The sequence below is a fragment of the Cheilinus undulatus genome, linkage group 5 (genome assembly GCF_018320785.1).
Source record: "Cheilinus undulatus linkage group 5, ASM1832078v1, whole genome shotgun sequence".
Taxonomy (NCBI): Eukaryota; Metazoa; Chordata; class Actinopteri; order Labriformes; family Labridae; genus Cheilinus; species Cheilinus undulatus.
Window position 1 is genome coordinate 23456375 of NC_054869.1, and position 27305 is coordinate 23483679.

Below are 27305 nucleotides of genomic sequence, written 5' to 3' on the forward strand. Positions count from 1 at the left end.
CTGACAGAATACACAGTTAAAAGTTCAATTCTGATCATAAAGTCACAATTCTCAACTAACATGATTCATATCCCTCTTTTGCAGTTTTTGTGCAAAGTAATTTTGGGTGTAATTATAATCATCATAAAATGAAAATACATAAATGAACACCTGCTTATCAACAAGAAAATATGATAAAAGAACCATCAGCATAAAATTCTACATTCAATAGTCAAAAGGTTTAATCACAGGTTCAAGAAGAGTTGAGGTCTTAGTTCAAAGCCCTGGGGGTCCTCCTTTGTTTGGGAATCTCTCTCTAATCACAGTATGTCATTCAGACTGATGTCTTAAAGTGTTTAAGTAGAAATATTTGAATCAGAGGTGAATGCAAGAAATACATACAGTGAAGAAATGTTTACTCATTTTTATTTGTAGTGTTGTTGACTTGTTCTGAAGTGGTCTGGTCTGTTTCCTCTTCAAGTAAGTCCAGATTTTTTGGACCCTGAGATCCTCTCCTGGACACAGAGTATGACTGATGAGCCCTGAGCGCTCGGAGACGTGCCCCCTGGTCCCTGAAGGTGTTCAGAGCAGGAGCGACCTGAGGGAGGGGAGGAAAGAGGGGTTTTATGGCTGTGGTTCTTCTGATGAAAGCTCTCAGATATTCACATGAATTTTTCCTCAGGTAATTCTAAACAAACATCTTCAGCCATGCTGCATGTGCAGAGTGAATCACTGCCGTTTTCTTTATAATGCTGCAGGGACTGATTCTGTCCTTTTTTTTCAACAGCAGCCTTTGATGTTATGGAGGTGTCCTACAGGTACTTGTTACAGCTTGTTTGATGAATAAAAGTTGAGACTAAAACTGGCAGGAAAATAATTGATGGCTGATGAGGGCAAAAATGCTACAACACCTGAAAAAATCAATTTAAAATTACTCAAAAATACATAGAAAACACAAGAGATGCAGAAGGACAATCAGGACAAAGATGGCATTAACTGCGATGTTTTCATCTTTGACAGAAGTTTTTGAAAACTGGTGGCTAATTTTGAAGGCGCTGTCATTTTGACTGAATTGAATACAGAGTGTGATCCTGTGCGACACCAACCCCACACATACTGAGGTGCAGACCTTTTCTGTTTTGTGCACATGGTGCATTTAACATAAAAATATCCTCTTTGGAGCATGTGGGCAATATCACTCACCTCAGATAACCTGTTCTTTCTAATCTTTTTTGTTTATGATAAAAGGTGATTTTTGGGGGAGTTTTGATGACTTTTTATAGCAGATAGGAAAATGGATAGTGCAGGAAACATGGATGAGAAAGGGGTGAAGTGCCATGGGTTGGAGTTTTATGGGAGAATGGCTAAGAGAAAGCTATTGTTGGAGGATATGGGAGACTCCATGGTCAACTTGGAGAAGATTCTTTGGTCTGATGAGACCAGAATGATGCTTTTTGGCCATCAGACAATACGCGATATTTGGTGGACACCAAACACTGAACATCTCTGTAAACACATCATCCCCATCGTGAGGCACGTTGGTGGTAGCATCCTGCCTGGGGGATGCTTCTTGGCAGTCAGCCCTGGAAGGCTTGTAAAGGTAGAGGGTAAAATGAATGCAGCAAAATATAGGAAAATCCTGGAGGACAATCTTATTCAGTCTGCAAGAGAACTATGGCTTGGGAGAGGATTTCTTTTCCAGGAAGACGTGACCCAAACAATCCAGCCAAAGCTACACAGAAAGCTACATATTTTTATTTAATTTGAATTACTTTGTGGAACTCTGTTTTCACTTTGACATTAAGAGGGTTTTTGTCAAAAAAGCCAAACTATATTTACCATGATTGGTTTATTAAATCAATAAAAGGGTAAAACATCCACAGGGATGAATACTTTTTATAGGCACTGTACATCCTCTGTATATGAGGTGCCTGGTACAACCACTGGGCTGTCCAGTGCTCCAACATTGCAACATTTACTTTCATGATTTGAGTTCCAGTATCACATCTTCCCTTGTCAGCCAACATAGAAATGTTTACAAAAAAACAACAAATAGAGAGCAAAAAAATGCTTTAAATGTTTCATCCACAGCTCACAGAGAAAGTTTAGCATCACCCACAGTCAGACGTCTTTACCTGAGTAAAGCGAGGCAGCTTGAATGGAGTCTGAGTGACAGGCAGAGGTCTGCTCCTCCTCAGCAGGCTGGTCCTGTTGTCCTGAACACAACCTGATTTTATCTACAAACATTAACACACAAACACACTTACAAACACATGTTTTTTATACGGACATTTTGCAGATTTTCATTCATTCCCTACACTGATCATCGCCTTAACCCGATCTATGTCCAAATGAAAGATTACAGACATGTTATTGGTTACTCAGTGCTCAAATACAACCTGTTGTCCTGTTTTGAATGTCGCACTGACAGAAACACAAACAAAATAGAACATAAGTGTTTTTATGTGTATAGACTCAATGTCTAGTTTATTAGGCAAAGTAAGCTGAAGTGACTTTATTCTTTATTCTGGTGTTACTAAAACTTGGTTCTTTTAATCTGCCTCACCTATTTATATCAGTGAGCGTAGACTCTTTAAAAGAAAAACTTTTTTAGACAAACTAAACATATTGTCTTCTGTCTGCAGCTAGGCATCATTTGAAGCATTAGTGTATAACTGCAATCCAACAATCAGATGTGCTAACTTGTGAGGTGCTGCATTTCTATTGCCCTAATGTAACCTTATCTGCAGACTTTAAACAACTTATAGGAACCCACACAGATCCTTGTTGCGACCTTTATCGTTCCCCCAAAGAGGTTGAGTCCCCATAATGTGACCTTATCAAACAGAAGGGACCTACATGCTTGTAGGGTCTTGTTTTGTTTCATTCTCACATTAAAGTTTCTCTCTCTCCCTCTCTCTCTCTCTCTCCCTCTCTCTCTCTCTCTCTTTCTCTCTCTCCCTCTCTCTCTCTCTCTCTCTTTCTCTCTCTCTCTCTCTCTCTCTCTCTCACCCTTTGCAGCTTCTGCTCATTTGTGCTGATTTGACTCCTGGCAAGCTGCTGGTTGAACCAGCGGTCGCCATACTGATGAGACAGAAGGTCTGACAGGGGGGATGATGGCCTGAAGGAGAAAGTGATCAGACAATTATTAGTCACATTCATTTAATAATCAATAATCAGCTCTGTGGATGACTGTCTGACCTGTTTGGGACTCCAAATGTGATGTCAGGCACCACTGGGCGCCTTGAAGCCAAGCTCTCCTTTGGTTTTGGGGCGTGGTTTTGGCTATTAGCTCCGCCCCTCTGAGCTCGGTACTGACTCAGCTCTCTGGACGTCACCACACCAGACTTAACTGCTTCCCGGTTCAGAAACACAAAGTTTGGGGCGAAGGGTTTATGAGAAGCAGAGTCTCCACGACTGGGCTGAACCGTCCAACCAGACAGAACTGATAAAACACAGGCACAATGTTGAAAGACTACAACTCCCAGCAGGCCTCACAAGAATATTTTAGCTGTGTTTTGCTTTTTACTCCATTAAAATATTTCTGAATTAAATTTAATTGTAGTAACACTTAAATGAGTGATTTAAATATTTAAAAGATTAATTTAAAAAACCCATTTAGATACAATGAACTCATCTACAGTGCCCATTTGAAGAAAAACATGGTCAAACTAAGATGAAAGGCTGCACATAATTTTGTCCTCAAACTACATAATTTATTTAAAAAGATAAAAAAACCTCCCTTTATTATATCAGGCAGTTAATGACCAGATCAATGTTCAGTCCCTCAAACAGAAGATAAAACATACAGCAGCTTTAACAGTAGAACAAAAATAACAGTGCAGTGAGATAGGATGGAACAAAGTTTTAAAAGCAACTTTTAGTAAATATCTGACAAAGTCTGAAGCTTTGATTTTAAAATAACTTCAGAGGAAGTTAAGTTTGTCTCAGATCTGTGGATCATAAAAACTAAAGACCTGATCTCAGACCATCAGAGAGCGAGGATGCTTCAGAGCTGAGCAGCAGATCACAATAGTGTTTTACAACCAAGTCAGGTGTTTGAAATAAAATCTAATTTAAAACATAGAACCCATCAGACCTGAGAGTGTGTGTGTCGTGGTGTGTGTGTAAGAGAGTGACAGCAGTGATTGTTGCCTGGAGGCATGTTTATTTCATGGAAACACTCTCTGACAGCTGACCGCTGCTAAACCTCATGCAGACACCCAAACACACACACACACACCCCCACACACACCCACACCCACACCCCCCCACACACACACACACACACACACACACACTTACAAACATGCTCAGGTCTGATGGTTTGTTATAAAGGAGATTATACACCTAACTTGGCTTGTACAACACTTTTGTGATCTGCTACTCAGCTCTGAATCCTCATGAGTCATGTTTTGTGTTACCTTATAAATAAAGCTAACCATGTAGTGCTTATAAAAGCATTCACCCCCTTTGATGTTTTAACCTTTATTGATTTTATTAATTATTTTGGCATTTTTAGCAAAGAAAAACCGCTTTATCAAAGTGAAAATAGATTTCCACAAAGTTATGTCAATTGAATAAAAATATGTAATGTAAAATAAATATCTGCATAAAAATTCACCCTCTCAGGTCAGTATATAGTAGATGCATCTTTGGCTGCAATCACAGTACTGAGTCTGTGTGGATAGGTCTTAATCAGGCTTGCACATCTGGACACTGCAATTTTACTCCATTCGTCTTTGCAAAACTGCTCAAACTCTGTCTTCTTGCACAGGGAACAGGTGTGAACAGGTGTGAACAGTGTTTGGTATCCACCAAACATAGCATCTTGTCTGATGGCCAAAAAGCTCATTTTGGTCTCATCAGACCAAAGAACTTTATTCCACTTGACTGTGGAGTCTCCCGCATTCTTTTTGGAAACTCAAGTCGAGATTTAATATGAGTTATCTTTAACAGTAGCTTTCTCGTTGCCACTCTCCCATAAAGCTTTGACTGGAGAAGAACCCAGGCAACAGTTGTATGCAGAGTCTCTCTCATCTGAGCTGCTGGTGCTCATAATTCCTTTAAAGTAGTCATAGGTGTCTTGGGGTCCTCTCTCACTAGTCTCCTTCTTGCACAGTCACTCAGTTTGTGAGGACGGTCTAGGCTGATTTTAACGTGCCAGATTCCTTCCATTTTTTTGCTGATGGTTTGATTAACTGAACTCCAGGAGATGTTAAGTGACTTTGAATTTTTTTGTATCCATCCTCTGACTTTTACGTTCCAATAATCTTTTCTCTGAGTTGCTTGGAGTGCTCTTTTGTCTTCATGGTGTAATGGTAGCCAAGAATACTGATTAACCAGTGACTGGACCTTCCATACACAGGTGTCTTTTACTACAATCACTTAAGACACATTCACTGCACTCAGGTGATCCCCATTTCACTAATTGCGAGACTACTAGCACTAACTGGCTGAACCTCTGTTGAATTAGGTCAGTCATTTCAAAAGGAGTGAATATAAATGCATTCCTTTTTTAAACATTACATATTTTTATTTAATTGACATTACTCTGTAGAAATCTGTTTTCACTCTGACATCAAATAGTTTTTTTGTATTTTTTCCAAAAAGCCAAATTATATTGACCATGATTGATTCAAAAAATCAATAGAAGGGTCCAAGGGGGTGAATACTTTCATAGGCACAGTAATATTTGCAGCTCAAGTAAACTGTGATGTGACAAAATGTTTCATTCTTAAAAGTTAGTATCACTATGGTCCCACTTGCTGTCCTTGAATACAAATCTTCATGTTAAATTACAGACTTTTGGAACAATTACCATGGTTGAGTATATAATTGTTTTTATTTTTATTTTTGTATATTTTGTGCTACTTTGTCTAAGAAGATACTAGTAACCATCATGTTTGAAAACATGCTTTATTTTTACAAAAAAAATTGACTATTTTTATACATCTTGTGAATACAAAATAATGCATAGTTCTGTTTATGTAAATGTTATATGATTCAAACCTGCTTATGTTGCACTCTAACAAATGTTACAAACAGTTGTGACACACTTCTTGCTTGCGTGGTTATCACACATAAAAATAGCTAAAGTTACATTCTTCATTGTTGTTCTTGTTGAAAGTGAGTAGGACTTACCCTCTGCCACGCCTCCATCTCTGGATGAGCTGCTGGTGCCATAAGTGAAATCTGGATCAGGAATTGGCAAACCTCTGGACCTGGACTGACCCAGAGGTGGCTGCACACAGAAACAACAAAATATCCTTCAATATCCTTCGTATGTTCAGACATAGTGCAAGATTTAAATTTCAGTTTGTGGCTTTTCATGTGAAATGAGTGATTCCCCAAAAGAAAAAGAATCTTCTAAGATATGACTCTCAAAGATCAGTCTTTATTATCCTATATACTGTGCCTTGATGTTAAGGGGATCCTGATATAAATATTTTATTATTTCAGCAGATACAGAGCTCACATGGTGTCTACTCCTCAATTAATTTTGATTATTTGAAGAAACCCATAGCAAACCTTGGGCTTCATATATGGTAATATGGGGTGGGAGGGATGGGGTGTGTCACTAGGGGTTTGGTACCCCTGTGTTTGCCCCAGGGTGCTTCAGCAAATCAACCCCCCACCCCAATGTCTCTTTAAACCTGTGCTGCCATCCTGTGTTCATAGCAAGGGCTTACACAAAGCAGGGGACGAGCGCTTTACTCACTCACAGTTTATGATGAGACAAAACTGTGTGATGAAAAGGTCCCAGAGACATCTGTTTGTTGATCATTAATCAACCAGATATTTATTTAATACTGATACTACATGCCTAAAGAACTCAAAAGAAGTAAAATACTGTCAGCCCCTTCACTAAAGCCCTCTTACCACCTGTTTTTAACAACAGTCACTAGAAGTGATTCTGGATGTTGAGGAGTAAGTGTGAGTGTGTTTTCACCTTTATTATCCGTGGATTGGTCAGCATGGAGTCTCTGACAATACCCAGTCTTGGTGAGGACATGTTTTTTTTTTCTTTGTGGTCATAAAATCAAACAATATCAAGCAGAGTGATAGCTACAAGAGATAAGAGAAAAAAAAGATAAAAATCTGGCCAAATTGACCCCCTTATTTCACCATTTGAACAACAAAAATATCTAGTTGATTTTTACCTGCAGATGCCTGTTGATTTGAAAGAAATGCTATTGTTAAGGGACTATATGAGGCTTAATCCTCACATTAATCAAAAAATATTTTACTTTTCACACAGAAACAAAATTATTTACAAAAGCAAAAAAACTACCAGGGTCAAAATTATTACCCCCCTTTAGAGCTGACCTTATTGTTAAGCCATAGCACAAACCACTGTTGTTCAGTGATGGGCTTTAACTTTACAATGCTCAAAGCTTGTAAATTAAAATTAAAACTGAGAATTATCTTTCAGTTCACACTGTAAAAATTTCAGTAAGGTTTTGAGCTGTCACTTAGAAAGCATCATGGCAAAAACCAAAGAAATCAATTTAGACCTGAGAAAAAGAATTGTTGATGCTCAAAAAAGCAGGAGAAAGCTATACAAATTTATCACAGCATTTCCAACTGTCATCCAGTATCATCAAGAAATTCAAAGAGAGCTGCGCAGAACAAGCCTGGCAGAGGTAGAAGAGAAGGATTTCAAAGACTCTGGAAAGAAAACTAGTAGGAGATGTGTCCAAAGACCCCAGAACAACTGCCAAATGAATGACTTAGCCAAGAAAGGAATATTAGTCTCAAAGAAAACAGTCACTAGAGCCCTGCATAGGAATGGACTGAGAGGTTGCAGACCAAGAAAAACTCCACTCCTGTAGAAGAGACACCTTCAAGCCTGACTGAAGTATGCTAAGGACAACCTGGAGAAAGATTATGCATACTGGAAACCTAGAGAGGCACTATTATGTTGTGGGAATGCCTCAGTGTGTCTAGAACTGGGAATCTCATAACAGTGGAAGCAATCTTGATGAAGGAAGGATACGTGAAGATTTTGAAAGAAAACCTAAAGCAGTCAACAGTGACCCTGGGTCTGGGTTGTCATTTTTGTCCTCCAACATGACAACAACCAAAACATCTGTTGCTCCCTGGTGAAGAACTACCTCCAGAAGACCAAAGGGAACATAACTGACTGGTCTGCACAAAGCCTTGACTTGAATCCCTGAATTGAAAATCTGTGGGGTCAACAGAAGACCAAGGTCCTTGTCAGAAGAGTATCAACTCTGGAGGAGCTTGAGAGAGTGGCCAAAGAAGAATGGGCTGGGATTCCTCAGGAGACATGTCTGAGACTTGTTAAAATTACAACAAATGACTGCAGGATGTTACCCAGCAAAAAGTTTACACAAATGACTGCTAGCATCAGAGGGGTTAATTATCTTGACCCTGACAGGTTTTTTTTTTTGTTTGTTTGTTTGTTTGTTTTTTGTGAAATTATTTTGTTTCTGTGTGCAAAGCAATATAATGTAACAATGCAAAATAAAACTAGAATGTTTGTAAAAGCTGTGGTAAAAAAAAAAAATCCTTGGTCTGATTAACAGCGCTAGGAAAATACTTCTTAAAAAAATAGGTTTTCATAGTGGGGCTAATAATTTAATTTATTCAAGTATGCAGAAACCCTACAGGAAGACTCATTTAAATAAATATGAAATAATTTGTTCAAATCAAAGTTTTTAATACACACAATACAGAATATTATATTTAAGGCCTCAAAATAAGTAACTTGTTATTTTTTGTTTGTGGGACAAAATCTGGATTTTTTTTTTCTAATAACACCAGAGAGTTTTTAAATGATGCTACAAACAAAACTCAGAAATGTAGGTTTATCAATATAAGCAGTGTGTTTTATGAATTCTTGTGGCTAAAAATTGCTTTAGAGTAACTGGATATTTGTATTAAACGCAGTTAAAACCAAAGTTAACCACTGACATATTATCTTAAAGACAGAATTTTTAAAATACACCAAAGCACCTCAGTTTTCTATGAGCTGTCGTGATATTAAAACTACTTAGATAACTGGTCAAAAAGAGGTTATTTGTTTATTCAACAACGATTTAATCAGGCTTACCTCTTTTAGTTGACTTCTGCCTTCGAGCTGCTCCGTTGCTATAGCAACAGGACGCGAATTGTCAGCCTTACTGCAGCGTGAAAAAACAAATACATAAATAATTTTTAAAAATAATAAATTTTCAACAAGAAATTTTAAGAATGAATATTTTCTACGCACTCACTATCGACTGATATAGTGTTACTCTTATTTGAAAAAGAACTTACTAAAGTAAAAGGAAACCCAGGAGAAAATGCATGCAGGGGGCGGTAGAGAGCAATGCTTCATTTGCGGCCGAACAGAAACAGAAATACTGCAAATGATTTTCACTCCTCCAAGTGATGACGTGACTTTATACTGCTTACTTAAGATATGTATGTTATAAATTAAGTCTTTCAATATCAAAATGTGTTTGGCTATTTTAATGATGCCGTGTCCGTGAGGATACTTGAATGTCTTTCAGTGTTGCATTTTCTTGCTAGTGTGGCTGTATTGGAAGCTGAGATATTCGAGAACAATGAATGCAGCACAGTCATTACGTTGTTTCTGCGTCAAGCTCTTTTCACAGAGATCGTCTATTGTAGCAATAAGTCTATCTACGTTTAAAACAACAGCTTTCCCCAGTGCAGATATTCAGTGTTGCTATGGCAAAATAACTTTATATTTTTTAACTGCTCTTTTTTCGCCATGATTCTTAGCGTTTCCCTTTTATTATATTATTTTTCTGAAAGGTGGTCGGGTTTATTGTCACATGCAAACCTTTTCTGGAGTGAGACGTTTGTCCTTCCTGACGCTGTCCTCTGTAAACACACGTAGCTGTTAGCTGAGCAGCTGCTCCCATGTCTCACCGGATCCCTGTGCTTGTTTTCGGACGAAACTCTCTTCATCTCTGACAGCCTGCACTCGGTGTGTCTCTCCACAGAGGTCAGGGATGCTCCGGCTGTGGTTTAAAGCGGCGTTCATCCTCTGGCTGGCCCCCGGGTGCCTAGGAACCGCAGCCCGGTTGTACACGGAGGGGGACCCGTTAATGATCCTAAGCAGCAGCAGCCTGAAGTCCACAGTCAGTAACTCCTCCTCGGCCTGGCTGGTCCAGTTCTTCTCCTCCTGGTGTGGACACTGTATCCAGTACTCAAGCACATGGAAGGCCTTGGCCCGGGACGTCAAAGGTACCGACCCAGAAACATTTGGTTCCTTTGTTAACAACAATACCAGGCTCCTTTCAAAACGTGCCTACTTCCTGCGGTTCTGATAGATCAGTAAAGCAATGATAAGTTCCAAGTGTCTTTCAATATGTTATCTAAACCTGTCATCATCCACATTAATTCGGCAATAACACAATCCATAAATAGGCTGTTGATAACGGTCAACTCTCAGCTCTGTGTCATGTGACTCCATAGTGGTCGAGATATTTCAGTTTCTGAAGCTATTAAAAATGGGTGATTTTTTAATCAAGTTCTCTGGTTGACACCGTAGATGATTAGACAAATGTGGCCTAGAACGTGTTATTTTCTACAATACATGTTTTTTTGTCACTTAAAGTGGGTGTTATTGAGAGAAAGATTTGCTGTTTTACTTCCCCATTGAATCAAATCACCGTCTTTAACTGACGCCCATCACTCCGAGCTGCTCACCCAGCCATTAGCGCTGTTTAGCTTTATTAAGCTAACAGGTGGTTACTGGCACGAGACTTAACTGGTGATGCTTTTAGCGCTAGCTAGCAAACAACAGGTAAGTGGGCTAGCTCAGTTAGCTTTCCAGGACAGACTGAGCCCTAGAGCTTTGCAGACCACTTTTAATTGAAATCGATTTCTCTCACAGTTTCTATTGATGCATTACAGCCCAAACCTTCCCACCCATTTAGTTTGTGCAAATTAATAAGCGTTCAGCACCATGTGACGAGTGTATAACCAACAAAGGGTGTGTTAGTTTTTATTTTCATGTTAACCTGTGAACTCCAGGAAAAACCATTACTAATGTTTATTTAAGGTTTAGTCGGCAGGTGAGTTTAAGAATTGATCTAACAGATGGTTGAAAATCATTGGAGTGAAAGCATGAAGAGAAGATTATTGTCTCAAAGTCATTAAGAGTCACTGACAGCAAGTAATGGCAGGAAGTGTATGTTCTTTACGTTGCTAAATGAGGGTTTGATGTTTTTTCTCTTTAAATTTCCTATAATTGACAGTTTTTAACCACGACCCATTCACACTTTTTAACCAATCACAAGTCAGTGAGGCTCTAATATTATTTTATCCATTCATTCTTCATTTTTCCTCGAGTTTGTTAAGACAATTGAACGTGAACATGTGCAGGACACCTTCCTAAAAGAAGCTGAGCTGAAGAAAAAAACAGGAATACCATCTTGTCTCACAAGCCTTAGGTATTTTACCATTATGAATACTCTTTACCGTTTATTTTTTAATGTACCAGCTTTTACAGTGTCTCTACTACATAGGCTTTTCACTGTACTTTGAGAAACCCAAAGTAACAAACAGCTGCAACATCCAATCAGCTTGTGATAACAGTCTGTACAAATCGATCTGGTTTGGACTGGCTGCAACATTTAAATTAGAGTTTCTATCATTTGTTTATATTTCCATCAATATGCAAAAACCTGATCAGACAGACAGAATGACCTGTGGGAACCAGTCTGCTGTGTTTAGTCTCCATCTGCCCCTTAACTCTCAGGGGAATCTTTTCAACTGAGACCAGCTGCCTCTTTAACACACACACACACACACAGCGAGGACCTGCCGTCGGAGTCAAAGGACATCAGGGACAAAAAAACCCATCACCCCCCTGAGATAGACAGCTGGGGGGCAAAACACATACACACACATGCCTATACACACATTTGGTATCCAAAGTAAACATTTGAGCAAAACAATATTACTTGAAAAAATTGAAAAATTTATATTGAGGGCAGTGAAGTTATATTTTTTATGTTTCTTAAGTTTTCATACAGACAAGGACAAAATTATTAGCCCCACTGTGAAAACGTCAATTTTTCTAAAGTATTTCCCAATTGCTGTTGAACAGAGTAAGGACTTTTACCACAGTGTTTCCAAACATCCTAGTGTTATTTTGGGTTCTTAAATTATTTTACTTTGCACACGGAAACAAAATTATTAACCCTTACCCTAACTACAAGAGTCAAAATGATTAACTCCCCTGATGCTAATAGTCAGTTGCATCTCTTTTTCATAGACAACAGCCTTCAGTCATTTGTTGTAGTTTTAAACAAGTGTTAGACTCGTCACCTGAGGAAACCCAACCTCTTCTTTGGCTGATCTCTCAAGCTCCTCGAGTGTTGACAGTCTTTTGGCATGGGTCTTGATCTTCAGTTCACCTCACAGAATTTCAGTGGGATTCAAGTCAGGGTTTTGTGCAGGCCAGTTAGTTACATTCACTTTAGTTGTTCACTAGGAGCCATGTACTGTATGGTTGTTGTCATGTTGGAAGAAAAATCTATGATCCACTTTTGCTGCTGACTGCTTGAAACTTTCTTTCATAATCTTCACATATCCTTCTTTCTTCGTGATTTCTTCCACCTTTATGAGATTCCCAGTTTCAGACACACCGACGCATCCCCACAGCGTAATACTTTCACCGCTATGTTTCACTGTGGGGACGGTGTTCTTTGGATTATATGCCTCTTCCTTCTTTCTCCAATCAAAAGCCATGCCTCCATGGCAAGAGACTTCTGGTTTGGTCTCATCTGACCAAAGGACATGTTTCCGGTATGCATAATCTTTCTCCAGGCTGTCATTAGCATACTTCAGTCTGGCTTGAACGCGTCTCTTCTGCAGAAGTGGAGTTTTTCTTGGTCCATTCCTGTGCAGGGCTCTAGTGATGGTCTTCTTTGAGACTATAATTCCTGACTTGGCTAAGTCCTTCACTAGTGTCTAGGCAGTTGTTCTGGGGTCTTTAATCACATCTCTTACTAGTTCTCTTTCCAGAGTCTTTGAAATCTTTCTCTTCCTACCTCTGCTAGGCTTGGTCTGTACTGTGTGGCTCTCTGAATTTCTTGATTATACTTCTCGCTCCAGTTCTTGAGCATCTCTTTTATTGCATCAGTGATTTAATAATTGTATCACACAAGTCAGACATGAGACAATACATCACTGTATGAACATTTGTCCCACCTCTAGTATTGATCCACCTGTTTGATTTATATTTAAGATGTAGATTCCTGCTGTTGCTAAAAGTGAGTATGCAAATTTAAATGACAGCATGCTATTTTACCCAGTCTACATACATCAGTGAGACTGGACTAAATCCCAGACCATCACCCAAATGGCAGCATGATTTCTCTCTGTTTACTCGTCAGTTTAGACAGGGAGTTTCTTTTTTCTTCCTCTTCTGCTTGACTGTATCAACCCTGAAGGCTCACCTGTTGTGACATCTGTGGTAACCTGAGATGCTCTTCTGCTGTTGTAACCCATGGTTACAGAAAGTTCCTGTTAATCAATGAGTCACAGGATGTTAGGTCTGAGAGCAGCAGATGTACCCTCTTTAACTTCATACAAGCAGCTGCTGCCTCCTGACAGTAGATGTAGAGGTGTACCAAATGAAGTGGCCACTGAGTGTTTGTACTGTTTATAAAGAAAGAGATGAGTAATCTATGCATTTTTTCTTTTCTTCTCAGACTGGCAGCAGGCAATCAGTGTGGCTGTGCTGGACTGTGCTCAGGAGGAAAACTTTGATGTTTGTAAAGAGTATAGCATCAAGTTCTACCCAACATTCAAAGTATGTGGCATCACTTCTATCTGCTCACCACCTGAACTGTACACTGAGTGTATAACAGAACCACAGCAGTTCACAGACAAACAGCATGTGCTAAATTGTAATAACTTTATGGATCTGTTTTTCTACAGTACTTTCACGCTCACAGCTCAGAGACGGATAGAGGGACAATCTACAGAGGTAAGACTCACTGCCTCTATCACACCTCTGTTTTACAAAGTAACACTAAAACGCTATATTTCCAAACCTCTGTCTTACATGCACCTGTCTCATGTGCCACAAGTTTCCTCCCCTTTGTTTCACACCGTACCCGTCTCCCACACCAATTATCTCACATTCTCTGTCTAATGCCGCCTGTATCACATCACTGTTCTCATCTCAACTGTCTCACACTCCCTATCCAATACCACCTTTTGGAGATTATTTGCCTTACACACTCTTACAATCTCTGCATCCCACATGATCTGTATTACACCAAGTGCCTCAAACCAGCTCTCTCACATGCTGCCTGTCTCTTTCCACCTGTCTAGCACTAACACAGTACCTTTCTAACACCCATAGGCAAATTTACCATTAGGCCCTGGGCCTCATACACTGAAGGGCCTCAATGCAAAGACAAAGGTTAGCATCAAATGTGTGGTATTTATTACATTGTTTCAATAACAAGAGGAGTATTTAAGATATAAGTAAGGCGTCCAAAGTTCATGAAAAAACATTAAGATAGAATTTTATCGTCCAAAAATGACGTGGGAAGTACCCCTGGATCCCCTACTGCCCCTCACAACATCTCATTATGTCTGCGTATCAATTAAATTATGCCCTGGTAGGTTTATAAAGGCACATCAAATCCAGAAAATATAGTTGATTACTGTGTGGTAAAATGGCATAAAATTCATTTTGAAAATAAAAGCAGTTGATGTTGTACTTGTAGTGTGCAAGTATTGTATATTTCTCTAAGTCACATCTTGTTAGAGAGTTGTTCTGAGGCCTTGGGTTTTATTGTATTTATGTTAAAAGGTGAGGAGCAAGTACTGCATGCTCACATTTGGCTTTGTGCTGTGGTTGTGTAGTTCTGTATCTTTGTGACTTGAAAAGAAATGCCATTGATTATCATCAATGGCTTATCAAGTTCACCAGGGTCCTTCAAAATATTTGTCATCAATATGATCGCTGTAAGAAAAATGGAGATCTTCATATTGCTCTTAGCCTGAGAACATCCAAAATGTTGAAACCGCCCCAGCTTACACCACCAGTCTCACACTGCATGCAACAAAAACCTACATCACCTGTCTCAAGAATCTTGTCTCAGTACACCTGTCTCACACTCTTGTTTTGCTCTCCATGTTTCACATCACCATGCTTTATCCAGCTGTCTCACATAACCTGTTTTACATACCAGCTGTTGTACACACCTCCTTTCTCACATTGTCCGCCTTACACTCCCTGTCATATGCATAATACAACTTGTCCCATAATTCTTCCTTTGTACTAACTGGTCAGTGCCAGCTCTTTCAGACACCTTGTCTCAAATCATTAGTCCAACACTACCTGTCTCAACACCTAACTTGTCTTTAATGTTGCCTGTCTAATACACCAGCTTGCTAGAGAGAGGCTCATTCATGCAAATGCAGAACTAATGTTGCAGTACCACTAGGAGTCATGGGGGGCAGTGTTGAGCAGGGAAGCCAACAGTTAAATCAAGACCAGCAAAACCCAACAAAGAGGAATACTTTGGATAATGGAAAACTTTTTGAATTAAGATTGTGCAGGTTGGTTGGAAACTATAAACATGTACAGTATGTAATGTCAGCTTGAACCGGCAGAAAATTACAGTAGACCACAACTGAATGTCAGCTGTACGTCAGCAAAGGAGACGAGGAGGTTTGTGTGAGACTACGCCATCCAGTGGATGATTTTTAATGTCCACCCAAAAGTAAAGGATATGCGAGTGTGTGGATATTGCTGGCTGTATTGTTTAAAACAGTTGTTCTCAACTGGTGGGTCGCGAAGCTCTTTCCAATGTGTGCCAGGAAAAAAATTAGGCAGAAATTCAATATACAGAAGCCCTAAGTAGACATAGGGTAGACTTATATATGTACTCTTTTGGTTTTCCTTTGATTACGAGTAAATTTCAGTATTTGTTTCAAGCATTCTTCTCATTTATCTACTTTTCTTTGGGTAACACCTCTTGTTTCCCAGGATAACAAGGAACTTCTTCAGGAAATTACAAAATTTCTATGCTGTCTTGGAAAATTGAGTAAAATAAGGTGTATTCATCTGTTTTTTTCTGTAATGATGTGCTTTTAAACCTGTTTATTTTGTCTTGTCTCATTATTCAGTATGTGTTTTTCCATGTCGTGTCCAAAAATGTATTAGATAAATGTGAGTGGTTAAGTGTTTTTATAAACCTGGGTCACAATTTCACTTAAGGTGGTTGCAGTGGGCCTTGATGCCTAACCAGTTGAGAAACATCGGTTTAAAACATACATTTCTATTATTATATCGCTGGTGTCAGGCCAAAACCTCCTATCTCCAGAATCACCACTTTTCAGGGAATGAAAAAACTGCTGTATTAAAAAAAACAATGAAAGGTGATAGTCAGCATCTTTTGACCCCTTTTTTTTTGTTTAAAATTTGTAATACCCACTAACAGATGGAAAGGGCAACCAATGAAAAAAAAAAAAAAAAATCATCCAAATGGATATATGAGGTTTTGGCCAAATGCCAGCGATATCTAAAGGGAACATAAACGAGCCTGAACACATCATCCATGTTGAGCTTCCTGACCACCACTGCCACTCTATCTGCCATTCACATCACCTATCTAATATCTTGTCTCACACACCTCTTGTCACCCAAAATCTCTCTAACTAATTGTCTTACACCATCTTGCTTCCTGTCTCATGTAGCATCTGCCTCAGTTACACTTCCTGTTGCGCACCATACCTGTCCAAAAATCTTGTGTCACACATCATTTTTACATGTAATCAGTGATGTAAGAAAGAAGCTATGCCTCTCTGTTCAGGTGCAGACAGAGAGATCCAGTCAGTGAGACAGCTGATGGTGAACATCCTGCAGAATCACACCAAACTGAACTGGCCTGACCGCTGTCCTCCACTGAAACCATACAGGTACCACATAAACAACTACACCTCTACATAATGGTACTGTGACTGCTGCATTAACTTAAGATAAACAAACAAGATGAAAAATAAAATTGGAAAGTGGAAAAACAAACCCTTTGTGAAGTTATAAACTTTGAACTTGTGTTGGATAAATTGTAAGTATTAATGAATTTGTTAGTTGATGTTTTCTGTGACCCTGTTTTTCTGTGTCATTAGACTGAAGCAACAATCTGTCTCCAGAAAATCAATCTGCATTACTTTGAATAATTAATCTCTGAAATTATTTTTAAGATCAAAAACCAAATGTTCAAGCTTAAAAAAACAACACTAAAAAATAGATATTAAGACTAATTTTCGGGCAGCAGTCTGAAAATCAGTTTTGTAGCTGAGAGATGCCAGTTCGCATCCTAAATACTGCTGATGTGCTTTTTAGCACAGCTCCATTAGTAGCATGTTCAATAACAGAATATAAAACTTTGAATTTCCCCCAATTAATAATATTTCTTCTTTTTCCTATTTGCTAGACATGCATGATTCATTGAGTTATATTTGTAATTGTTATTTTTGGACTGTTGCTTGTATAGAAAAAGACATACAGAGAACTCACCTCAGGATCAGAGAAACTGACATAAATCAATACCTAGTAGATTAATGTCCGCCTTTCTGTCTCTAGCTCTGTGGAGCTGCTGCCTCTCTTAGGACAAAGGTCGGATCACTACACTGCCATCATTATTGAGGAACCGGACTCCTATGTGGGACGAGAGGTAGGATGAAGTCACTGGTCAGCTTTTATTAAATGTTAAGTCATTCATAGTGTGTACACAATAAAGGTGGTTATATCTTTAACTGGAATCTTTATACAGTTAAAGACCAACAACCTCCCAGTTTAGAAGTGGCCAGGTAATTATTAGCAAGCTGACTGAGCAACAGTTGCTGCAGGTAGCTGTTACTTTATCAACAAATAAAGTTTTCATCTGTCGCTTTTGAACACTCTACTTTGGAGGTGTTTAATGATAAATTCATCAAATTTATTGCCTGAAATTGTATTTTTAGAGTTAAAGCCACTGCTACACCATTTAAAGCCTATGTGGCATGGCTGTCACAGGGATACAGAAGTGAACATCACACCTGTGTATCGATGCAAAGAAGTGAAATATGGAGTTTAAGCAAAAAAGAACAAGGCAAAAAACCTAATCATAAAGATACAGAGCCAGGTTTTTAGGTCCACCTTTTTTATGATATGATTTGAAATCAGAAATTATTTTTCAATATGTAAAGAGAGGGCAAATTGATTTTATACAAGGAAAACAACACAGTGCAATACAAGAGTGTCAGACACAATGGCTTGGTTTATGTATCCAGAAAGGAGTGAGAGGAAGTGCACACATATTTAATAGCACCCGTTCTCCATAGTCATTGATCATTACTATCAAGCTTCCTCATAGGTAGATATAAACCTCACAGTATCATAACACATTAGCTTGAAAGCAAGGACTGGTACTGTCTGTCTCTTAAACTTCCTCCCCTCCTCTCTGTTAAAAAGTTCATGTTTTATGTGTGCTCTAAGGGCTACAATAACTATGTTAATCACACTGACCAAATCACAGTCACCCAGTTGCATACGGTGTCTCAAAGTGTCAAAAGCTAACACTGATCAAACGTAAGAAACTCTGAACTCATAACCACAAGACTAAATGACTATAACTTCTGAACTTTATTGAAAAGATAGAGACAAGATTTAGACAGCAGTTTCCTCCACATGCTTCTCCTCTCTGCCCAGGGTAGTCCTGACACAAACATAAATACACAGCATGATCAATGATGTGAGACATGAGGATTGCATGCAACATTAAAGGCAATAGTTGGGATGCTCGAATTGGTCTGTCAGCAACAGTCCATGTCATGTCAGGAGAGTCAAATATATTAACCCTTAGCTTGCATTCCCTCTGGAGGCCATTTCATCTGGACACTGACCATGTGAGGTCCCATGTCTGTTCCCATCAGCTATCTAAGCAGTTCAGAACTGTTCAGTTGATACTTGATAGATGTGTGCAAGATCTTAAAATATGCATCCTATCAGTCTCTGTCTCTGTGTTTACCATTTTGTCCCTCAGGTGATCCTGGACCTACTGCAGTTTTCAGGTGTGGAGGTAAAGAGGGCTTTAAGCTCAGATCTACCCCTGCTGGACGCCCTGAAGATCTCCACCTTCCCCTCTGTCTACCTGCTGCACCCGAACGGGACACACTCGCAGCTGCCTGTGTGAGTGAACACTCACATAAAGAATATAAAAACACACATAAAAATACATACTGATAGTCAAGGAAGTCTATACCTGTGAAGACTCTTAGTGAAACAGTTAAGAGCCTCTCCGGATGAGAGCAGACTGGATCCAAGTTGTTATGTTAGTATTGAGATGACAGGTGCTGTTTACTTACAGTCAGTAAATGAGATGGTTAATATTTAAATAAATGCTGTCCTACAAAAGTAAATATTTGCACCTGGTATCTTAATTCTTTTATACAAATATTTATATAGGAGCCCACAGCTTCAAGCTTTATCTTAAGCATTGAATCAAATTAGAAAACAGATGACAGTAAGACTTTTGTCCTTGTTTTTCTTTTAAAACTCTTGATCTCCACAAGAAAACTCAAACAGGATTACACACACAAACATAAGTACAGTATACATCCTTTATTAAATAAGAAGGTGTCCAAAGAGTCACAACGGAGAAGTAAGACGATACAATTAAAAATTCAGTTGTTTAGCATCAAATCTTTTGTTTAATAGCCTGTACTAACTATTATGCCCTTTTTCTTCTCCATATCACCCTCCTTTTACTCTTTCCGTCTCTCCTCTTCCTCCTCACCCTTTTCTTCTTCTCTTTCAGTCAGAAGCAGTTGCGTTTCTTCTTCTCCTCCTTGCTGAGGACATTACCAGGAGTTCAGCGACAGTTGAACTCAGGCAGCAGTTCCAGTGGTGGCCTGATAGGGGCGCTGTCTGACAAACAGAGCAGCGAGCCCTGGAGAGACTTTGACAGGTCAGAGACAAGTTCAGATCAGCTCGGCCCAGTTAGTCAGTGGATCATCAGTTAACCTGTTTGTGTCCCTCTGCAGGTCAAAGGTGTACACAGCTGATCTGGAATCAGCCCTCCATTACCTGCTGAGAGTCGAACTGGCTACCCATAATTCTCTGGAGGGGGAGGAGCTTAAGATCTTCAAGGACTTTGTTGTTTTGGTGGCAAAGGTAAGAATTATGATATTATTGTTATTAGTGTTATTATTATTAGTAGTAGTAATTGTAGTATAATTAGTTATGGAAAATGGAAATTTACCTTAAAAATGAAAGTAACAGAGAGCTGTTGGCAGGGACATACAATAATTATGAGGAAACTTGTTAGACAGAGAAATCACCATCACTATGGGGTGCAAAACTTGTATTAATTTCTCTTGAGTAGCATTTGCACAGGATTAGCATCATCTGTGGACCTCTGATTATTTGTGAATTTCCCCCAGATGTCAGTGTTTGGTACAGCGCATTCACACGGGATAAGTGAAGTCTGTAATGTACCAATATTTGCTGACATTTCTGGAGGGAAACATGAAGATGCGGTATGGCTTCAGCGATGAAAACAAACACAGAAATAATTTTTATTTCTGAAAGCATCTGCAGCTAATCAGGCAGAGCTGAAGAGGGAGAGGAGCAAAGTCAGGCATACTCATTTATCTGTAGGGGAGCGAGACATCTTGTGAACTTCTCCTGTCATTTTAATAGTTTTTATGCAGTTGATGCCGTGGATTTTACTCTGCACTCTATTAATTTTGGCTCATTACACACCAACAACAACCCTCCTTGGGTAAATCAGCTGTTGAAGCCTAATCAATGAATGTTGAGGGGCACATTTCAAATTGTAAATTGTGTCATGCATTAAAGGTATATGCAAATAATTCCAACATCAGATCAGGCACTTGTAAAGGGAGGCATAGGAGGAAAAGCAGAGGTGCTGTGCATAAGAGAGCAGCGGTGCACACACGTCGATTTAGACAGCAGAGTTTAAATGAATTAGTAAATAAAAAAGTTAAATAAAATGAAGTCATGTTTTGAACATAAGCTGGAATTAATAGAAAGCAAAGCACAGGGATACAGAAGTAATCTAAATGAGTCAGAACCTTCTTGACAGTGTCCTAAGCGGCCTGTTTTTTTTTTTTTTTTATTGTATTTTATTTTGTCAGATAAAGCTGCACAGACCTTTAAAAAATACAATTACCACCCTTAAAAACAGATGTAGATACACACTGGATTTGCACACGTCCTGCGCAATTATTTAAAAAAGGTCGATAGGTAATACTATTTACGAATAGGGTTTTTGGTTGGTTATTAAAAATGTCTTGAAAAGTCTTACATTTGGTTTTAAATGTGTGCAGTACCACTGGACAAAACTACATTATAAAACTCAGTAAGTCCCCCTGCAGTTATTTTTTTATTATTTGTAAGTTATTTGGTGTCTTTATTTTTATATTACCCAAATTGTTGCTGAGCTTTTTTCTTTTTGCATTGTCAGTGCTCTGCAGCAAAGGTAAAGTTTGTTTAATTAAGGAATCCCTTACATGGATTGATGGATGGATGGATGGATGGTGGATGGATAGATGGATAGCTAGATGGATGGATGGATGGATGGATAGATTCTTTATTAATCCCGAGGGAAATTCAAGGTAATGCTTATTCCACATTTTCAGTGATATTTAGTATCAAGGGATTCACAAAGACTTAAAGTGATTAAGAATCAGGGAATATGACACTCTAATAATAATAATAACAATAATATCTTGAATTTATATAGCGCCTTCCAAGAAACCCAAGGACGTGTAAACTCTGTGTTTTATCATTAATTTGATGTTTAACTGACAGTCGACTCATTTCAGTTTTCTGTCATTTGATCATCTAGTCATTTCTGTGTGCAACGTAGATAGTATATATAACTAAAGCTTTCAGTGTCCTGAATTTATTTTTTACTTCAAACTATAAATGAACCTTCTTTATTGTAATTGGACATGTGTAATATCATTTTAAGATCATCATTATTCACCTCAATTCAAAAAAGAGTATGTGTATGAGTGAGAAAAGGATGGATCAGTCCTATTACAGACTAAATTATTATTCCAAGCCTAGAAGACAAACAATCTGAAACAAACTGCAAATATGGATCAATGAGAGCAAAAACAGAAAAATAATCAGTCAACTATCGGTAACATCTCACTAATCAGAAATGATTATGTAGATCCTCAGCCAAGGACACCCCTTGTGTTTTTCATGTTAACTGATTTGTGTGTATTTAAATGGTTTGAAAATATGCTCGAAGAACCAATTAGGCTACATGCTATGCAGTGTCCCATCTAAATGTTTCTGTCATCTGTCTCTCCCTCTGTCTTTACTTGTTCAGCTGTATCCAGGAGGGGGTTCTGTGGTGAAGCTCATGGAGACTCTCTCTGATTGGCTGCTCAGCATGCCACTGAAGCGAATTCCTTACCAGGCTGTACTGGACCTGGTGGACAACAAGATGAGGGTGAGGCGCACATGCCATTGTTAATTTTGTTGACTGAAAATATGACTAACAATGTTAGTTGACAGCTTTTTCCATGAAGAAGACAGGGAATTAAGTTTAGTTTTTGTCAAGGATATTTAACAAGGCTACAGTGTTAGTGCTGCTCTGTTGGACATTCAAAATCTATGAAATTTCTCCATTGTATATAATATGTGAAACCACATGCAGCAATAAGGAGGAGCACATTTGTTACTGTTAAGTAGGATTATTCTGTAACTCTGCTGTTTATATTGAGGCTAATATTTGCATCAAATTAAACCTAAATGTGACAGCTACTCGAAAGAACTGAGCTCTGCTGCTGGTAGTAGAATTCACGCTTGTGATATTAGCTACAGCCAAAAGTAAAAGTAAAATATTAAAATTGAATGACTTCTTTTGACTAAAGAGTCTAGACTTAATCTAGACTAAAACTATAAATATGGCTAGCAGCCAAGAGAGTATCAATATTGTGTTTTTTTCCTTTATTTGAAAAGTAACGGTTTGTGGTAAATGGATTCACAATATCGTCAGATATCGATCGCAGGCCTCTAAATCGAATCAAAACGAAATCGAATCATGGCAGACTTTGCGATATCGACAAATATCGAATCGTTGGTCTGAGAATCGATATTATATCGTATCGTGATGAAACTGGTGGTTTATACCCCTAATTTACACATAGGTACACCTACACTGAAAACACAGAACAGCAGCTGACTTCCTGTTTTCCATCCCAGATTTCAGGTGTATTTCTGGGGTCAGAGCTTCGCTGGGTTGGTTGCCAAGGCAGTAGACCAGGTCTGCGAGGTTACCCATGTTCCCTGTGGACCCTGTTCCATGTCCTGACTGTACAACATGACGCCAAACCCACCGCACTGGATAACACAGGTTGACACATACACAGATGCCTATACTAAAAAGTCTACCTGTCATACTGTATGTCTCCTGTGACTGAGCCGTTCTCCTGTGCAGGTCTGGAGCATGAGGCGGCCCCGGTGCTGCAGGTGATGCGTCAGTACATCCGTACGTTCTTTGGCTGTGAGCAGTGTGGCCGACACTTTGAGGAGGCAGCAGAAGAGAGCATGAACAAAGTGACTAACAAAGAGGAGCAGATCCTGTGGCTGTGGAACCAACACAACATGGTCAACTACAGGCTGGCTGGTAAATGCACACACAAAACATAGGATTATGAGAAATGTAGTACCAAGTTAAGACAAAGGAATAAGTGAAAAGATGTTTTAATAAGAACTTTTTTATGATGCTTCTCTCCCTCCATCTCTCCTCCTTTTCCTCCAGGCTCTCTGAGTGATGACCCCCTCTTTCCCAAAGCTCCCTGGCCGAGCCCCTCCCTCTGCTCCTCCTGCCATGAGGAGAAAAACGGCGTCCACGTCTGGAACCAAGAGAACGTCCTCCTCTTCCTCCGACAGCACTATGGTGCCTCCAACCTGTCCCCGAAATACTCTGTGACTCCCCCACAACTCCCTGCACCTCCACAAAATCCTGAACCTGATGCTGCAAAACAAGCCAGCTGGCCTCAGGAGAAGCACAGAGGAGAAGCAGAAGGAGAGGAGAAGGAACTTGAGAAGAAAGCTAAAGAGAAACCAGACCCTCCACCTGTTGACAAGGCTGTGGAGGGGGGGGGGAGAGGGAAGGTTCTGGACCTGGGGGTAAAAGTTAGTAGAGAAGATGGAAAAGGAGGAGCTGTAGGAGGTGTTTGGATTCTGGGTCTAGGGTTTAACAGCGTGGACATGAGTCTTTGTGTGGTCCTGTACGTCTGCTCTTGCCTCTTCCTCATGCTTCTTTTCTTCTTCTTTAAAGTCAGATCTCGGAGGTGGAAACTCAGATACTCCCGACTCCATGTCTGACCATAACCAGACTGGCTCAACCAGGACCAGACTGTTGTAAGACAGGCCCAAACCAGGGTGAGCCAGCTCTGTATAGGAGGTCTTGCTCATTTTAAAGGACCAGTCCAACAGATAACAAGCAGCCACTTTTGGATCTTTGACTTTTTGGCTCAAACGTGGAACCTCATCTGGATTTTTTCTGTTTAAACTTAATTTCAAATGCTTTCTGTCTGGATTTATTTATTTTACATTTCAAAATTTTGACTTGATCATTTTACCAGGTGTGTCTTTAGAACTGTGTATTACATCTGCACTGAACCAGCTGGAGGCTAAGCTGGACTGAACTGGACTGGTTCTGCTGTGTTCACTTTGTGCCATGTGTTCCAACCTGCTGACAGGTGACTACCCTGTTCTCACAGGCCCCGCCCCCTTATACACAGTGATCTGCGTGTGTTTTTTGCATATGTGTGTGAGCGTGTTTCTCTTAACTGTGAATCAAAGAGCCGTCCTGATGATGGTTCTCTGCAGAAAGACACTGACTGATTGACTAATGTTATGTAATATTGATCAGTGAATTTTGTGTTTTGCCGCCCTCTGGTGTTGCATATTGACAAAAACTGTAATTGACTTTTAGAAAAACTGTTTGAAATATAAGAGTTCAGATTTGTGAAAATGTATAAACTATTTTTTTAAACTGACCAAAAACAACTCAAAACAAGTGCAGTAATTTCCCACTGTATGGTTAAGAAAATGTCAATGTTAGATGATAAAGTCTGCACATTTACAGAAAAAAACTGAAATCAAAGTCTGTGTTTTGGTGACGCACACTGAAATCTTTGTTTGATCATTTAAGATAAGATAATCATACTATATATTTGAAAAAATGTTGCCTGTGAAAATTCATTTTGTTGGATTTCATTCAGATCAAAACAATTTAACTGCTAAGAAGAAGCCAAAACAAGCAGACATCTAAATGTTATGAAGACTGACATAGATGAAGGTAATTGTGTTCGGTGGGTCAGTATTATTATAATTATTAAATCTATTTTTGATCATGAATTATCCTGTCATCTGTTTCAGTGCCTGTCTGCTTAGACCTTACATTTAGTATTTTAAGAGGTCCAAGGCTTTCATACTCAGTTTTTACAATAAGCAGGTTAAAGATTGTTAAAGATGATTTTTTAATACAAGCACAATATCTGAGTCACATCAGTGATGTCATGATGCACCAGCTAATGATTTAAAGTTGCATTTAACTGTTTTACTACTGAGCTCAAACATGTTGATTTTTTTTTAATATGTTTGGAATTTGATCAAAAAGTAAAATTTAATTAGTCAGACCATAATTTGATATAAATGTGTATTTGAAAACAGAGTTTTGATTCACTCAAATTAACGAAGGAACCCCAAGCATTTTTAAAATTTAAGTGTATGAATATTTGATCAATTCTGAACAGAAACACCTAAAAGAAATATTTGGAAATGTTAAACAAAAACCCCAGAACTATAGCTTCTAGAAATCTAAATTTACAGATTGAGAATCTTGGTTTTTTTGGAGTTTGTGTATTTTAATGAAAATGTGTACTATTTATATTCTTTACATTCTTTCTTCATCTGTTGTAACTAGTTGGATTATTTTGGGATTTTATAGTTTATCTGAGTTTTTTGGTTGGGTTTTATTTCACCTGGTAAACCACTATGTAGCATCAGTGTCTTTCTTATTTATTTAAGAGCAGTTTGTGTTTTTCTGGAGGAGATATTTGTTATTCCAGTTTCATGGTGACAGATAGAAGAGTCTGGAGCTGCTGAAGTGGATTCCCTGGAGGATCTTCCTAATAAAAATCGTTCAGTCTCTGGGGATGAAAACCTGAAATGTGATGGATATTTTTTTTCTTTGCTGGTGCCTGAACATCGACTGGCTCACAGCTTCAGTGCAGAACAAAACTAACATATTAAGGACTGTTTGAGCAGACTGCTCTCTCCTGCTCTAAAGCTCCCTCATATTTTGTTAATTATGCTAATAATATGTAAATAGTCTGATGGAATAAATCATGTTGCTGCAGCTCACACTGACTGTTTATTGCAGGTTACTGGCTCAAGATGAGAAACATTGTCTTGAGATGCTGAGCAAGGCAGCGGGCTGAAGATGAAACGGTTTCAACTTGATCTTAAACCAGCTTTGTCAAAGGAGCTGCAGAGGATGATGAACACTTTGAACTTTTACCTCTTCTGGTTGGTTTTGGGCCTGGAGTGCTAAGAAAGAGTTAATAGACAATCCGACTTTTCAGTGGTGTATTGAAAATGTCAGCTTTACAATACAGCTGTGTAGGTTACTGTTGACTGCTAAAATAAAAAAAATCTAGGAGAAAATCAATCAGGAAAAATTCTCTCTAAAAATCATGAAATGGCCATAAGCTGCCCACATTTTCAGAGTAGTTTTACCTTTTGCTTGCTGTAAGCAGGGTTGCCAGGTCCACTGTTTTCCAGCAGAATTGGGCTACTTTTTACGCACTGATTTTCTTTTCTTTTTTAGATTTTCTTGTCCCTGGGCTTTATGGACCCGTTTTTGTTGTTCTGTGTATGTGTATTTAATATCCAAAGTGGAAGAAAATACTTAATTTACACTCAAATACAACTAAATCAACCAACAGAGAAGCAGGAAGACAGAAAATTACACACAACCAAAGATCCTCTGTGCCACACTCTCATATAGATACATACACACAACACACAGAAGCAGCATACCTGCAGACACACAAGCAATATACACTATATTGCCAAAAGTATTCACTCACCCATCCAAATAATTGAAATCAGGTGTTCCAATCACTTCCATGACCACAGGTGTATAAAATCATGCACCTAGGCATGCAGACTGTTTCTTCAAACATATGTGAAATGGGTCGCTCTCAGGAGCTCAGTGAATTCCAGCGTAGTACTGTGATGGGATGTCACCTGTGCACAAGTCCAGTCGTGA

The 27305-nt window shown here is 38.9% G+C and overlaps 2 protein-coding genes across 2 annotated transcripts; one reads left to right on the plus strand and one right to left on the minus strand.

The window, feature by feature from the left end:
• Positions 1-70: 70 nt before the first annotated feature.
• Positions 71-9865, minus strand: cfap77 (cilia and flagella associated protein 77). The gene is made up of 8 exons (XM_041788340.1): positions 9797-9865; positions 9059-9128; positions 6932-7047; positions 6124-6223; positions 3181-3424; positions 2992-3100; positions 2115-2216; positions 71-577 (listed from the first exon to the last, which is right to left on the minus strand). Exons 3-8 carry the CDS (start codon positions 6992-6994, stop codon positions 395-397), a joined length of 801 nt encoding a protein of 266 aa, XP_041644274.1. The 5' UTR covers positions 6995-7047; positions 9059-9128; positions 9797-9865; the 3' UTR covers positions 71-394.
• Positions 9830-25387, plus strand: qsox2 (quiescin Q6 sulfhydryl oxidase 2). The gene is made up of 12 exons (XM_041788339.1): positions 9830-10203; positions 13683-13783; positions 13912-13960; positions 16806-16911; positions 17579-17669; positions 19020-19165; positions 19794-19943; positions 20020-20149; positions 22344-22466; positions 23222-23372; positions 23457-23645; positions 23781-25387. The coding sequence occupies exons 1-12, from the start codon at positions 9969-9971 to the stop codon at positions 24347-24349; spliced, it is 2040 nt and encodes a 679-aa protein (XP_041644273.1). The 5' UTR covers positions 9830-9968; the 3' UTR covers positions 24350-25387.
• Positions 25388-27305: the final 1918 nt, after the last annotated feature.